At 42.0% G+C, this 16,980-nt stretch overlaps 1 protein-coding gene across 1 annotated transcript; it reads left to right on the top strand.

The window, feature by feature from the left end:
* The first annotated feature begins 561 nt into the window (after nucleotides 1-561).
* Nucleotides 562-12,461, top strand: LOC109785602 (cysteine-rich receptor-like protein kinase 15). The gene is made up of 6 exons (XM_045233065.2): nucleotides 562-1,461; nucleotides 6,405-6,589; nucleotides 10,825-11,035; nucleotides 11,139-11,376; nucleotides 11,490-11,640; nucleotides 12,168-12,461. Exons 1-6 carry the CDS (start codon nucleotides 576-578, stop codon nucleotides 12,459-12,461), a joined length of 1,965 nt encoding a protein of 654 aa, XP_045089000.2. The 5' UTR covers nucleotides 562-575.
* Nucleotides 12,462-16,980: the final 4,519 nt, after the last annotated feature.

Here is a 16,980-nt window from a genome sequence, read left to right as displayed (position 1 = left end):
GAAAAGAAAACTATCCAAAACTAGTTTGTCTAAACATCCTCTTTTTTTTCTTGCGGGTGTGTCTAAACATCCTCTAAAGACTGGTTTTCGGAAAGCTCACCTCTAATTCTCGGCATCCAAGCAACCATTTTAAATATAACATGTACCATGCCCGGTGATGTCAAAAAAAAAGATGTTCGCTCGTTGTTCGAAGTTTATATCCGCTCGTTGTTCGAAGTTTGTTCACTGGCCCGAAACCTGACCTAGACTCTGCAGGCTGCTTCCAAAGTCAAGTCATCGGTGCATGCTAACGTGCCGATCGGTCGCGAGCCATCAGCCATGCATATGCTTTCGCCAGCCCAGACGTACACGACGGGCCACAATATTAACCGTGAACGGCGGGAAACAGGTCTTTCTTGAAATTTATTAAGTCGTAAAATAGCATTCTGCACAGGTTTGATTGGGACAGCGGCACTACGTACAAGGGCATAATGCAATGCCTCACGCTCAACTTAACAGCTATATCTACCAGCCTACGAAACAGTTTGGGAAGCGCACCGAGAGCTCTAGCTAATCCGCACCTAAGCTCAAGTACCATGGAACCTTTACCATGGTGCTTCACTGCCCTCCTCGTCATCTCCAGCTTGCGGCCACCCATGGCCACTGCTAACACCTACGCCACTGTCTGCGGCAAAAGATCCAATTTCTCGGCCAACAGCACCTACCAACACAATCTCCAGTATGTCACCACATACCTCGTCAACGAGGCCGCCTTCAGTGGCGGGAATGGCTTCGCTCAGACGTGGGGGGGCGCCGCCCCAGATATGGTTTCTGGCCTTGGCATCTGCCGCGGGGACACGCCGGACAACGTCACCTGCTACGAGTGCCTGTCCTCCGCCGCAGTAGAGGCGTCGACACTCTGCCCGGATGACAAGGACGCCACACTCTTCTACGACGGCTGCATCGTGCGCTTCTCCGACCAGGACTTCGTCTCCTCCGGTCATAACGAGCCGGAGGTCGTCCTCAACAGCACGAACAAGGTGAACCCTGCGGCAGTGGCCAACAGCTTCGACGTGCTCGTGGACACGCTGATGAACAAGACTGCAGAGCATGCGGCGGCGGCGAGCGATGCCTCTCACAGGAAGGTAGCCACCGGCGAGGCCTTGTTCGATGGGGCCGATCCGCAAACAAAGATTTACAGCATGGCGCAGTGCACGCCAGACCTGACGTCTGGCGGATGCAAAAACTGCCTCCGGCTTGAGATGGACAAAATGGCCCTTAGGGTACCTGGCGTACTGGGACAGAGGGTTGCTGGGGTGAGATGCAACGTCCGATTCGAGGTGTATCCGTTCTATATCGGGGAGGCCATGGTTCGTATTGAAGGAACGCCGGCGCCATCACCTGCGCCATCAAAGTCGAGGCTGCCGGCGCCTCCTGCACCACCGAACCCTGCAAGTCCACCGAGCAAAGGAGGTATATACAGTATATACATATATAAGCACCTTTAACTATGGAGTTACACGACAGAGTGATATTCATATTCAGAAAGTTCGTATGGTGTACATGACCTAGTGGTGTCACCGCTACCTGCTTCTATGCCATGCTGAAATATTCGCCTAGATTTTCAAATTTTTTTGCGAATGCCTAGATTTTCATTTTGCCGGGATAGAATTTTTTTTTTGCGAGGCGAGAATAGAATTAGTTGAAACACTGACTATGTACAACTAAAACATTGTAAACTGAATTTTGCCCTGTTTTTATTAAAAAACTGGGGGTTTATTATCAAGTCCATACAGCCACAAAAGAATTCACTTGTGGTCTTTGCATCAACGATGCAAATCGCCAACTTGAAACTAGCCAACATAAGTAAGATGGCTTAAACATGACTAATAAAAAATTGTACTTGGTCTTTCGAAAGAAAATGTGAAATATATGCTATACCTAATTTATTTTTTTGTCATATATTTTTTTGTGAACTTCGGGTTATCTACAACCGACATGACTAACTTGGAAGATCAAATAAAGTTTTCATTGTGTAAGAACTATGAGCGAGCAATGTTTGATCACATATGCAATGGCACTATACAAATTGTCTTTCACGGATCTTGAGAGTGATTTGAATGGTTTCACATGTAAGAATGTGGTTTAGCTTGTTTATACTAGAGGATGTTATCCTGACTTTGCCCGAAACATTATGGGTTAACTAGGCTTTAAAACTCAAAATATTATGTGAAGTACAATTTTGGACCCCCCCCCCCCCCCCCCCCCCCCCGCGCGGGCAATTTCCTTTCAAGTACCCACCCTTTCCTCTACCCTGTCCTCTCCTAAACCAATTAGTTCTCGAACTGCCAATATTAGGGGCAATGGTGTTAGAGCTGTATGAAACCTTAGCTGAAACTTGTTGCATGATGTTTACAAATTGGCGATATACCTAAATGTATTTAATTGTGCATTGATATCTATTGGTTCTATATGTAGGTATCAAGAATAAGATATTGATAGTTGCAGTGAGTGTGTCTCTCGTACTTCTATTATGTTGCATCCTTCTTGCCATTATCTGGACTCATTCAAGACGTCTTCATAAGAGTAAGGAATTCCTTGGTCTATAGTAGCTCTGAATATTTATTTCATATAAACAACATATCATGCGTACCTCTAAATTCTTCTAAGTTTTGATTAGCACCTAATATAAATGTTGAACCATTGTTATCGATTTTTCACATGTTTGGCTTTTTGTAAATCTCAATCTCGTTTGAAGGCGCATTCCAAAATATTAGGCAAAATTGAGTTGCCACAATTTCAAGTATGTTCTTTTTTTTAAGTAATGGTTTCTTTGTGGTAATTATTTCTAACTTCTACAGTTTTGTACTAGGTTAGGCTATTTCCTATTCCATGAGATATATTAGTTTATTCCAATAGAAAAGTGGGATGGAAGCATGGTTAGTTTGATAATAATCTATTCCTCAAATTCTTTCCGGAGTGCATGTTTTAGACTAATTCTATGCATAGATTGGGATGGGAATGAGGGTAGTCGGATGTCGATAGAAAGGCTAATTGTGAATGTGAATTAAGAAAATATCAGGAAACTAAATAGTTTTTCCATCCCATTTAAAATCCCACTATGTATATCCTTCAACTTGAAATTGTTTTTCTCAGACTTCAGATTACTTGATTCAGGCCAATTGTCTCTTTAAAGTAATACTAATAGGGTGAAAGAACAATCATTATGTGGATTAGTGAAACTCGGTATATATGTACCATCCAATCATTTTGATGGTTTGGATATGGAACCAAAGAGTTTTTATACTTAAATGCATGTATGGCACTAAATGTTCGTAAATTACCTTGAAGGGAGTTAATTCTACGGAAGTACCACCCTTGAGTACGTCGTAATGGTTTTGCACCACTAGTCATATTTTTTGCATGTCAGTACCATCTTTGCGCTTAATTGTTGCAAAATGGTCTAAGTCGCGTATAACAGTGTATTGACGCTGTATCTGACAGACGGGCCCCACTGTCAAGTGCTGACATGGTATTTTTTTGTGAAAAAGACCCTGAGTTTTTATTTAATCACGTATGTATCCCTTGTTAGCAAGAAAAGGGTCCTGCCGGAAAAAAAATAGGGTGAAAGAACAATCATTATGTGGATTAGTGAAACTCGGTATATATGTACCATCCAATCATTTTGATGGTTTGGATATGGAACCAAAAAGTTTTTATACTTAAATGCATGTATGCCACTAAATGTTCGTAAATTACCTTGAAGGGAGTTAATTGTACGGAAGTACCACCCTTGAGTACGTCGTAATGGTTTTGCACCACTAGTCATATTTTTTGCATGTCAGTACCATCTTTGCGCTTAATTGTTGCAAAATGGTCTAAGTCGCGTATAACAGTGTATTGACGCTGTATCTGACAGACGGGCCCCACTGTCAAGTGCTGACATGGTATTTTTTTGTGAAAAAGACCCTGAGTTTTTATTTAATCACGTATGTATCCCTTGTTAGCAAGAAAAGGGTCCTGCCGGAAAAAAAATAGGGTGAAAGAACAATCATTATGTGGATTAGTGAAACTCGGTATATATGTACCATCCAATCATTTTGATGGTTTGGATATGGAACCAAAAAGTTTTTATACTTAAATGCATGTATGCCACTAAATGTTCGTAAATTACCTTGAAGGGAGTTAATTGTACGGAAGTACCACCCTTGAGTACGTCGTAATGGTTTTGCACCACTAGTCATATTTTTTGCATGTCAGTACCATCTTTGCGTCTAATTGTTGCAAAATGGTCTAAGTCGCGTATAACAATGTATTGACGCTGTATCTGACAGACGGGCCCCACTGTCAAGTGCTGACATGGTATTTTTTTTTTGAAAAAGACCCTGAGTTTTTATTTAATCACGTATGTATCCCTTGTTAGCAAGAAAAGGGTCCTGCCGGAAAAAAAAATACGCGCGTACGCGCATCAGCCGGGATTCAAACACGCTACCAGGCTTCCGCAAAGAGCACTTGGTACCACTGCGCTGCCGCACCTATTGCATGAAATTGCACGCGTATGTCCTTTTCTACAAACGGCCGTTTTTGATTTTTACAAAATACAAAATAAAAATTTAAACGTGCGCTCACCCGCCGTGAATCGAACCCTCGCCGATCTGTTCGCAACACGCGCGGTAGCACTGCACCGTTTGCATCAACTAGCACACGTACGACTTTGTGTAATTTCGACCGTTCCATTTTTTGTAGGACACCAAAAACAAATTAGGAAATACTACCCGTATTTCAATCCGCGCGCTCCCTGCCGCTGCGCTACTGCAACATTTGCTTCATATAGCAAGCGTGCGACTTTTTATACTTTGGGCCATTCCCTTTTTTATGCGATACTAAAAAATGTGTATATTAAATATTTGCATTAAATGTTATATGACACTACAAATATTTATACGATATTAAAAAATGTTTATTGCATCGTATAATTAAAAACATATTCATTGCATCATATATTAAAAAGTTCATCGTATAAAAGCGTATCTTATATATGAAAAAAATGTCCATCACATCATTTACTATATATATAGAACATTTTTTAATATACAATTATCTTATTTAAATATAAGATGAGCATTTTTTTTAAAATATGATGAACATTTTTCGTATTATAAAAACATTCATCCTATATACATTGAACAGTTTTTAATATATGTTGTATATATATGTAAAATAATCAATATACGACACACACACAGCGTAGGGCACGAAGAATACACACGATCTGACTAAAGATAAAAGAAATCCAGAAAACAAACATATACACACAAAAATGGGACGGCTCGAACTATAAAGAAGTGAAGGATGCAGGGGCGCAGCGGCAGCGAGCTCGCGGTGCGAACGTATCGGCGCGGGTTCGAATCCCGGCAGGGCTCGCACCCTTTTCTGGCTAACAAGGGATATATACGTGATTAAATAAAAACTTAGGTTTTTTGCAAAAATACATGCCATGTCAGCACCGCACTTGACAGTGGGGCCCGTCGGTCAGATACATCGTCAATACACCCGTCGGTCAGATACATCGTCAATACACTGTTATACGCGACTTAGACCATTTTGCAACAATTAGGCACAGAGATGGTACTGACATGCAAAAAAATATGATTAGTGATACCAATCCGTTACGACGTGCCCAAGTGTGGTACTTTCATGCAATTAACTCCCTTCAAGGTGTATCCTTTGGTGGTATTCGAGAGTTAACCAGTCTTCCCCTCATGCATATCCAAACCAACAACCACTTTTATGTGGTATATAGTTTCCAATTTTTACTCAAATTTCAGCAAAAATCTTTGGAACTTCGGTGATTCTAGTGGCTACTAAAACAATTAACTGTTTTGTCAAATGAAACCAACAAGACCTAAAATTATTACACTTAAATAGTTTCAATTTAATCAAAGTATGTCAATATTGATTTGGGTTTTATTCATACTCTTCCTGAAGTTTTAATTTAATTTTCAATAATACCTGGATTATGTTTAAATTATGTGGAACTTTGGCCAAACTATATATTTTGTCATCTGCATCTGTTCAATTGCTAATTATGCGCATATGGCATAGAGTTGCATACCTTAAAAATAGTTTATGCGGAGGACAATTAAATTAGCTAGACATAAGTACGGTACATATCCATTTTGCATTGTCGATAATGTTTGTTATAGAGCTATATCATCTCAATTGGCGAGACTTGTGCTTGCATGACGCTAGGTAACACGTCACTATAAGTTTAAAGACTTAATATGTTGATTTCATATAGCAGAGAAACTCTACTGCTAAGTTTAAGTACTTGTTTTTGTAAGAACTTACCTGAAGCTATCTTGTGTTGTCACCTCTTCATTGAATTAAGCATCTCTTGAATATTGTTACTTATGCATGGCTAGGAATCCTAAGATCGCAATCGCAAGAAGTTTTCCCTCCTAGCACGGAGGAAGCTATAATGCTCTGGAGGCTGGAAGAGGGTCGCTCTGAGGTCTCGATGTTTGAGTTCTCTCATATTACAGATGCCACAAACAACTTCTCAGAAGGAAATAAACTTGGCGAGGGTGGTTTTGGTCGTGTCTACAAGGTGAACTATTCCCTAGATATTTTTTGCTTTGGTAAATTTAAGAGTTAAGACAAGTAGTTAAGCCACATATTGCATGAAAAAAGACCAATTGTATAAGTAATCAAACAAAACGAAATGAAAATTTCATAATATGTGAATTAGAATTAAGATGCTATGGGCCAAGGGTATTAACAACATCCTATGATTAATTTTGTTTAGCCAATTGACCCCATGTATCCCCTCTAGGAGACACAAGAAAGTGTTAACCACGTTCCCCCCACGTCATCCCTCTTCCAACATTTGTCCTCTCGGTGTCATCGGTAGTGGCGAGGCTTCGTCTTACACAGAGGATTGAGAGGAAGGTGTCATCCTTTGCTTATGGTGGTGGCGGTAAATGAGAAACAAGAGTGTGTCACACATGGGTGGCATTGAGGATGACCCGCCATTCGGCAGTGTCAAAGACATGGGAAACTTGGATTTTCCATGGTGACCTAGTGTCCGCTCACAGTGGCTCCTCATTTGAAAACTCCTTTTCCTCTATCTTTAGGTTCGAATTAGGAACCATAGAACGCTAGTTGGTGATTCAAAAGGTTGGGATCTAGATGCACCATCAATTGCTACTATCTAGGTAAACATAATATTATCGGATGGCCCCTTAGATGGTGCCAGTATCCCTCATACCAACTAGTCCATGGTCCCTAGTGCAGCATGCAATTATGGTGTCCTAGTCGGTATTGGAGATTTTATGAGTTCCACTACTATCCATCACATGGAGAAGTTCACACTGGTATTATATGAATGAGTGGTTTCTCTTGGGTGTCTATGACATGGAAGCTTAGGTCGGAGTACCCGAACATTGACTCCATGGTCGATGCCTGCCCGCCCTCAAACTTAATTAGCTTTCTCAGTGGCGACTTTTTCCTCGTAATCATTTTTTTATGATAGAGGCGCTAGCTAATTTTTTATTAGCTGGACATATGACTTTTAGACTTTAACAACTCTTAGCGGAGTTTGATTTTCTGAGGTTGATAGTATAAAAGTTGACAGAATGGACTTTTGGTTCACTTTCGGTGTTGTCGAGCCATGGAGGCATGTCAACATTGGCTCGACAAGTGGGAGAGAAATCACATGCTAACTTTGGTTTTTGTTTCAAGGAAGATTCTTACATGTTGGGAGTTTTTTCTAGATCAAGGCATCTCATTATTGGCCTTAAATGGCCTGAATGGTATTTCCTCTTTCTAGTCCTAGTTTTCTCTAATAGAGCTCCTTCGCTGAGGGAGCATTCAACATTCCTATTAGATTCCACTCACTCTATGCCCAGCACCCAATCATTGGACTGGAATGGCACTCTAAATCATATCTTTCATGGAATAAAAGGTAAAGCAACCTTTGGTAAACGAAGATCTTCATCTATTGACTCCATCAATCAATATTTCCTTGTAGGGAGGAGGTATATTTACATACGAGGTGTGTGCACATACTAAAAAGAATGTAAAGTTCATGGGCACAAATAATGCACTTTCCATGAAAGACGTAGATTCATCAATAGTTGGTTGGATTAGATACTACATTGTGCCCTTTAGAGCCTGTTTGGGACTGCTCTGCTCCTTAAAATTCAGCAGCGCTCCAGAAAATACAAGCCAAACGGGGTAGCTCCACAATATGCCACTCCACAAAAAAAACTAGAATCTGGGGTACAACTCCTAATTTTTTATGAAGCTCTTCAGGGGGTGCTCCAAAAAACTCTAGAAGCTGGAGTTGGGTGGAAATTACCCACCACTGCCACCAGTAAGTCGATACCCCTTTGTCCCCCCAACCAATCAAATAGATACTTTCCACCAAATTTTCCATTCTTGAAGCTGGAGCTAGATGGAAGCCAAACATTCTTTTGGGTAGTGCTACAACTTCTGGATGAAACTGCTCCAAAGTGAATTTAGTGGAGCGAAACTAATTTTGATGAAGCGGAGCAGTCCCAAACAAGCCCTTAATACTGGTCTCGATTTCTTGGGTGAAAACCCCATGCCTGAACTTCGTTGCTTGTACCTCGCAACAACGGTGATTATGTGACGTTCCCTCATTCAAGCATTGCTCATAATTTCCTTGGAGTTTTATCTAGGTAAAAAAATACATGATTTAGCCTTCAACAATTAGGTCCAGCGACTACAATCTTAATTTCCACATAGTTCCCTTCCTAGAGGATTTACTTTTTGATAACTTTTTTCATTACGGTATCAACGGGGTGGTGGATAGTGGAGATTATTGATGTGCGTCATTGATCACTTCATCATAAACATTTGGGTATCGTTTCACTTGTTTTGTAACAAATTTGGTTGTCTGCGTCATTGATTTGTTGACTAGCACTTGACCTTGTGCTTGACTGGCTTTTCCACGATAAGTAGACCTAATAAACCAGTATAGAACTAGACCATATCTTTCCTGAAATATAGCCTAGGATGATGGTGTCATTCTCTAGCCGAATGCGGAACATTCCATTGGGTAGGGCTTCCGTAACTAAACCTTCGAAAGTTACTTTTGCTTCTCTCGGTTTTTTTTCACTCCTTCTTTCTGTCATATTTTTTCTCCTATTTTTCTATTTTTATTTTAAAAATAGGAGTGCTAGGCGAATCCAATTAGAAGGACCCTTATGAGATGAAAGGAGTACATGCTAGGACCCAACTCAAGAACACCACCTACCTGGGGGTCTTCTTCTCCTAGATATTAATAAGGAATCCTGGAGGGGTATGTGGGAATCGACATACCAGTTGGGTACCAATTCAACATGGACTCTTCCTCTTGTACAACCAACGCAGCCATATGAACCCCACCACAATTCGATCTATATAAATGCATTAGGGGCCCCTCAAGGTGGGATCACACAATTAGGAGCTTATACGCCCTTCGAGGTTCCAAATTATGTTCTATATCCCCCTATTAACTTTACATGACTTCCTCATGACTACGAATCTATGTACTTGGTCTTGTACCTCTACCCAAAGAAATACTTCCTCATAGATCTTCACGTCTTGTGTTGTGGAGGCCAGGTGTACTTAGTGTCGAATTGATATTAGTGTAATCCTTTTAAGCTTTGTGGAGTGGTTCACCTCAACCTGGCATACATTTTGAAAAAACCTTTTCCAGATTAGAAGAGAATTATGGAAGTGTTAATTAAGACAATGGAACTTGAAATGTTTCTTTTTGTTCCAACTCAGGAATAACGGTAGAATACTGTAAACCATGCATTTAGAAAAATACAATAGTTGATATTTTTGTTTCCATGAAAAGTAATATACTACACCCTTTTTTGAAGGAATAAGATACTACACCTTACCAGTCAATAAGATAATTAACAAATTTGATTTCGTATTATGGAAGGATCAGCTTTAGATATGAGGCCTAAAGAGGAAATCATACAACAGATCATTTACTAAGATTGCCATATGAATTAGAAATGGAAATAAAAACAACCAAACAAAGCTTAAATAGATAAACAAGCAATATTTTACTCACCTTAAGTACAAAAGCATAAAATAGAACAAATACAGTCCAACCAACATAATCTCAATTGCATAATGGAAGTTGGACTGTCATCAAGTATGTGAGAGTATCAAACCTTTAATATACTCGACATGTATATTATATTTGAATCCTCCTTATTTAAACATAGCCCATACGTTATTTTAAGTAGATTGCCATAGGGCTAATGTTTTTTCATTAATGACGACCCAGATGTAAGACCCTTTTAAACCCATAATTTTCTAGAAACATAGTACTTATAAGGACAATTACCCATTATCAATGGACGACAAAAATTGACTTACTTACCAAAAAATATCATAACTTGTTATAAATAAAGAACCCGTGAGGGTGATTGTTGCCTTGATTAATAACAGAAGGCATAGTACTTAATAAACACTAAAATCATAAGCAAAAAATGACACGACCATGAATACGATATGAAATAATGTATTGGAATTATTTAACCATGTTCGTATTATTTGTCTTAGTACCAAAACAACATAATAACTACATTCTTGATTTCCTCAATGAGCAATATTTTTAAAATGAAGTGTCAAGTAGTTTAGAACAAACAATGATATATAGTAAAAACGAGGGAGTGAGTTAATTGTCGGACTGACAAAACCGATTTAATTGCATCTCTAGTTAGTTATACATACATACCAAGCGTGTGTGGTAAGAAAATGAGTTGACAACATAAGCTCATGCCCTTTCGTTCTTGAACCCATGGAACTGTGCAGGGACAACTAACAAATGGACTTGAGATAGCGGTCAAAAGACTAGCTCAACATTCAGGGCAAGGACTAAATGAGTTTAAGACTGAGATTCATCTTATTGCGAAGCTTCAACACACCAACTTGGTGAGACTCTTGGGGTACTGCATTGAAGGAGAAGAGAAGATTCTGATATATGAATACATGTCCAATAAAAGCTTGGACTTCTTCATATTTGGCAAGTTATATCCATAATATTAATATCCATTTAAGTAGTTTCCATCTCACTCTACCTTTAGGTACTACTCCTTCTGAAAGGATTTTTTGTCGTATATGTGTAGATACGACAAGAAGAGCATTATTAAACTGGAACAGGAGGCGCCATATAATTGAAGGGGTGGCTCAAGGATTACTCTACCTCCACAAGCACTCACGTTTGAGGGTAATACACAGGGACTTGAAAGCGAGCAACATTCTATTGGATGAAAATATGAATCCGAAAATATCAGATTTTGGTCTTGCTCGAATTTTTGGATCGAATGAAAGCCATGCTAATACAAGCAGAGTTGTGGGAACACAGTAAGATCATAGAGATATCTCAGATTCAATACTTAGTCGTAACAACTAATGAACATCATTGATTCCTTTACCCAAGTAGACTTCGCTAACTCGAAGCCATTTTCTCCATCTAGTGGTTATATGGCTCCTGAGTATGCCTCAGAGGGACAATTCTCAATCAAGTCGGATGTATTCAGCTTTGGAGTGTTGCTATTGGAGATCATCTCTGGTAAAAGAAACAACGGATTCCACCAAACTGGGAACATTGGCAATCTTCTTGGATATGTGAGTAACATGGTCCTATATATATATATATATATATATATATATATATATATATATACACACACACACACACACACACACACACACACACTTGTCATTATTCAGTATTATATTTTTCTCCAAACTAGGACAATACTCGTGCATTGCAATAGGATATAAATACTCTAGTACGTTAGTTTATGATTTACCTTCTCATATTAATGTGATTGTGTAAATATTTTTTTTATCAAATCATGTTGTGATTTACCTTATATTTTGTTGAGAAGTTTAGTAATTAAATTAAAATGGAATTGATTCAGTAGGTAACTAAATTAAGGTGACTGATTATCATACGGGGAAGGTTGGACTAAGGGGTGGTGAGAATAAAAGTGAAATGTGAAACCTTACATTCTTTATGTAAGTAGTAGAGATAATCAACAAACCGATTATAATAATTATCTGTTTTTGTATCGCCGTCACATCAGTGTGCAAATATTGTTTCCACTCCGGCTAACTCTAGAGTGTTACCGTCACCCGTACGTTTTCAGGCTTGGCTATTATGGAAAAGGGAAAAATGGTGTGAGCTCATTGACCCTTGCTTAGACGTTAAGCATCCAAATATGGAGATCATGAGATTCATTAATGTCGGGTTAATGTGCGTACAAGACGACGCTATCGACCGCCCTACAATCTCGGATGCTATCTCGCTGCTCATGAATGAGAGCACAAGCTTGCCTGACCCAAAGAAGCCTGCTTACTTTAGGAACAAAGGAGAAGATCCAGAGTTGGGGGAACAATACAGTGTAAACCTCCTTACTGGTTCACCACCGGATGGTAGATAGTTGAACTTGTATTACTTGTACTTTTAGCCCTTTGTATCCACTTATATTTAGCACCATGTACGTTTTAAAAACTCAAATCAGTTTGCAAAACATCCTGAGGAGGTACACAATCATTTGAGTGATGATACGCTAGATCTTTCTTCTAATTTGTTTGTCACGCTGATCCCGTGGTTAAGATATTGGTACAACTACTTGTAACACTGGATTGAAGGTTGAGCAAATCAAATCGAATCTCCGAGATTGCACTATGTGATATTTACATGGGTATTGTCGGACAAAGTGACGACGCCTCCTAAATTGTTAACATTCAGGTTCAAAGTTCAAATACAACTCTTTTAACATGCCCCGTCGGCCCGTCCCACTTACCTCTCACAGGGTAAGAGGAGAATTCAATCATAGCCATTCATTAGTGAAGGGTAATTTTGGTTATATAAACATGGCAGCTTAGTATAACAAATAAGAAAATAGTTTTAACAGATTTGGTTTTCCTTTTTTAACACTTCATATATAATATTACAGGGGCGCGGTACGCGTTGGTGGTTTATCTTTTTAAAAGATCAGCCAGGTCGAAAGCCGTCGGTGGCGCGATCGAGCGGTCGAGCATCGCTCTCCATGCATGATTGCAACAAAGTTCATGTTGCGGAATCTTTCCAACAGATGTTGTGTTGCAGAAACCTTTGCAATGAATGTCTTGTTGAAGAAAACTTTTGCAATAGAGATCATACTGCAAATATGTGGAATTTTTTTGCAACACATATTATGTTGCAGAAACAACGCCGTGCCGCCGCAGCACTAGCACAGTCGAGCAACCGATGCGGTCAAGCCCCGTCTATTGAGGGGAATCGCTTCCCAGGGATAAATTCTCTGTCGACTCGATCCCACCAAACCAAACAAACCACCAGCCTCCGAAGTAGGCCAGCCGCCACGAGCCAGAGATTCCCTTCCCATGGTGTCGAGGCAGATGGAGGAGATCTAGCGGAAGCTGGCGGTGCTCACTTAGTCACTTAAGCGTGTGCCAGTGTCGTCCCTCCTCTTCACAGACATCAAGTGCTACCATCTCCTCGAGGCTCGATTTGCTCTTCTTCTCGAACGTAAGCCAACCCCCGCATTTCCATCCCACTCACCCTCCATCATGTACTTCGGTACGGTTTCGGGGGTCATCGAGTTTCCAGATTGAGGGTTTTCAATTTGTTAGAGCATCTACAGTGGGGCGCCCCAAACCTGCCTCAAACGTTCGGGCGGACGGCCTGGTCACTGACTGGTCAAAGAAAAGCTACTCCGGAGAGCGCGTCAAACAGATCTCAAATTCCCGGGATGACCAACACCCCTCATATCCATCCCAAATATGAGGCGGGTATGGGGAGGCCTATGCGCGCTTGGGCGCGTCCACCACATCAGACCCGACTGGCGTACCCACCACAAATTGCACCAAATCTACCAAACACTTCCCCCTCCTCTAGCCCCTTCTAACGTTTCCCTTGTCCAAGCCCTCGCCGTCTGCCACCCTTGCTCCCCATCCTCGCCGCCGGTCCCGATCTGCCGCCCTAGAAGACGTCCAGCCCGTCCCAGACTGCCGTGACGGAGGCTACGTCCACCTAGTCCATTGGCGTCCCGTCCTCGGCTTTGTCTTGTAAGCCGGAAAACTTCACCTGGAGGGACCGGCGACGGAGGCAGCGAGAGAGGGGAGCGTTGGCATCACAGGGAGCGGATGCGGACATGGACGAGCTGGTCCCCCCCCCCATGCCTGGGGCCCCCGCACCCCATCCATCCAGCCACCAACAAGGATCGCGCTGTCGGACCAGGTTGGGACAGAGGAGGATCCAACGATCGGTTAGGGCATTCCGAAGAGCTTTTCACCCGCGCAGGTGCCGGCGGTGGACATATGTCACTCGCCGCAGTTGGTTCGGGCGCAGACAAGCACGGGCACCGGTGGTGCTCTGGTTGCCCACGACCTGTTCGACAGAATGACAGAACAAGACTTGTGTTAAGGCATATCTCTCTAGATGTAGTTTTGGTGATTGATGACAACATATTTGCGGACTAATCATGTGCTTTGAGCATTTCAGAGATTCATCCTTTGGCATGAGACGATTTCTTTCCCCTCGGAGTGTTATTCAAGACGGTGTAGCTCTTTCGTTTCTATTTTGGTGAACTAGTTCCGTAGGAGTCACCGTACTATCAAGAGGGGGTCCGCTTTGGTAAGGCTAGGGTGGAATCAACACGTACACATCCTTCTCACACCCTCTGACCCTTCCAGCTTCGATGGAGGTTCCATTCCCATTCCTCTTGAGTTCGTTTTGGTTCCAATGGTAGTACCGCGGTGCCCAGCGGTAGTACCGCTTAGGAGTCATAGGCGGCGGTACCGCTCGGCAGCGGTAGTACCGCCGGTGGGTCCTCAGTCGTAGTACCGCTGCGGTACCAGGCCCCTACCGCGTCGACTCGAGGGGGTCGCTTCTCGTGTCGGATTGTGCAGCACTAAGCAGCGGCAGTAGTGCAGTAGTGCCACTCATGAGCGGTAGTACCGCCCTACCACTGCGGTAGTACCGCACTGGGTCCAACTCCTGCTCTCTCGCCAGCCCTCCCAGACTGCACGGCAGTACCGCGAGGGGGAGCGGTAGTACCGCTGGCCGCAGCGGTAGTACCGCCCACACCTGCGGTAGTACCGCCCTCTGCGGGGCTGTTTGGGGGGGGTAACGGTTGGATTGTTCCCCCCTCTATAAAAGGGGTCTTCTTCTCCGAAGTTAACTTACCTATTCCCCCACAAGCTCCATTGTTGCTCCAAGCTCCATTTCCGCCCGATCTCTCTCCCTAGCCAATCAAACTTGTTGCTTTGCTCGGGATTGGTTGAGAAGGCCCTGATCTACACTTCCACCAAGAGAAATTTGATTCCCCCCATGATACGTCTTCGTCGTATCTACTTTTCCAGACACTTTTGCCCTTGTTTTGGACTCTAACTTGCATGATTTGAATGGAACTAACCCGGACTGACGCTGTTTTCAGCAGACTTTCCATTGTGTTATTTATGTGCAGAAACAAAAGTTCTCGGAATGACCTGAAACTTCACGGAACGTCTATTTGGAAATAATTAAAAAATCCTTACAAAAGATGAAGACCAGGGGACCCACACCCTAGCCACGAGGGTGGGGGGCGCCCCCTACCTCGTGGGCCCCCTGGAGCTCCTCCGACCTCAACTCCAACTCTATATATTTGCTTTCGGGGAGAAAAAAAATCAGAGAGAAGGATTCATCGCGTTTTACGATACGGAGCCTCCGCCAAATCCCCCCAAAACCTCTCGGGAGGGCTGATCTGGAGTCCGTTCGGGGCTCCGGAAAGGGGGATCCGTCGCCGTCGTCATCATCAACCATCCTCCATCACCAATTTCATGATGATCACCGCCGTGCGTGAGTAATTCCATCGTAGGCTTGCTGGACGGTGATGGGTTGGATGAGATCTATCATGTAATCGAGTTAGTTTTGTTAGGGTTTGATCCCTAGTATCCACTATGTTCTAAGATTGATGTTGCTATGACTTTGCTATGCTTAATGCTTGTCACTAGGGCCTGAGTGCCATGATTTCAGATCTGAACCTATTATGTTTTCATGAATATATGTGAGTTCTTGATCCTATCTTGCAAGCCTATAGTCACCTACTATGTGTTATGATCCGTTAACCCCGAAGTGACAATAATTGGGACCACTCCCGGTGATGACCATAGTTTGAGGAGTTCATGTATTCACTATGTGCTAATGCTTTGTTCCGGTACTCTATTAAAAGGAGGCCTTAATATCCCTTAGTTTCCATTAGGACCCCGGTGCCACGGGAGGGTAGGACAAAAGATGTCATACAAGTTCTTTTCCATAAGCACGTATGACTATATTCGGAATACATGCCTACATTACATTGATGAATTGGAGATAGTTCTGTGTCACCCTATGTTATCATTGTTACATGATGAACCGCATCCGGCATAATTCTCCATCACCGATCCAATGCCTACGAGCTTTTCACATATTGTTCCTCGCTTATTTACTTTTGCGTTGCTACTTTTACAATCACTACAAAACACCAAAAATATTATTTTTGCTACCATTACCACTACTATCATATTACTTTGCTACTAAACACTTTGCTGGAGATACTAAGTTATCCAGGTGTGGTTGAATTGACAACTCAACTGCTAATACTTGAGAATATACTTTGGCTCCCCTTGTGTCGAATCAATAAATTTGGGTTGAGTACTCTACCCTCGAAAACTGTTGCGATCCCCTATACTTGTGGGTTATTAAGACTATTTTCTGGCGCCGTTGCCGGGGAGCATAGCTCTATTCTTTGAGTCACTTGGGATTTATATCTGCTGGTCACTATGAAGAACTTCAAAGATGCTAAGACAACAATTTATCCCTCAACTACGAGGGGAGGTAAGGAACTGCCATCTAGCTCTGCACTTGATTCACCTTCTGTTTTGAGTAAGCTTGCGACACCTAAACCTGCTTCTGCTATTCGTTCTGATATGTCGCAT

This window comes from Aegilops tauschii, chromosome 2 (genome assembly GCF_002575655.3).
Source record: "Aegilops tauschii subsp. strangulata cultivar AL8/78 chromosome 2, Aet v6.0, whole genome shotgun sequence".
Taxonomy (NCBI): Eukaryota; Viridiplantae; Streptophyta; class Magnoliopsida; order Poales; family Poaceae; genus Aegilops; species Aegilops tauschii.
This window is presented reverse-complemented; position numbering and strand designations above follow the sequence as displayed.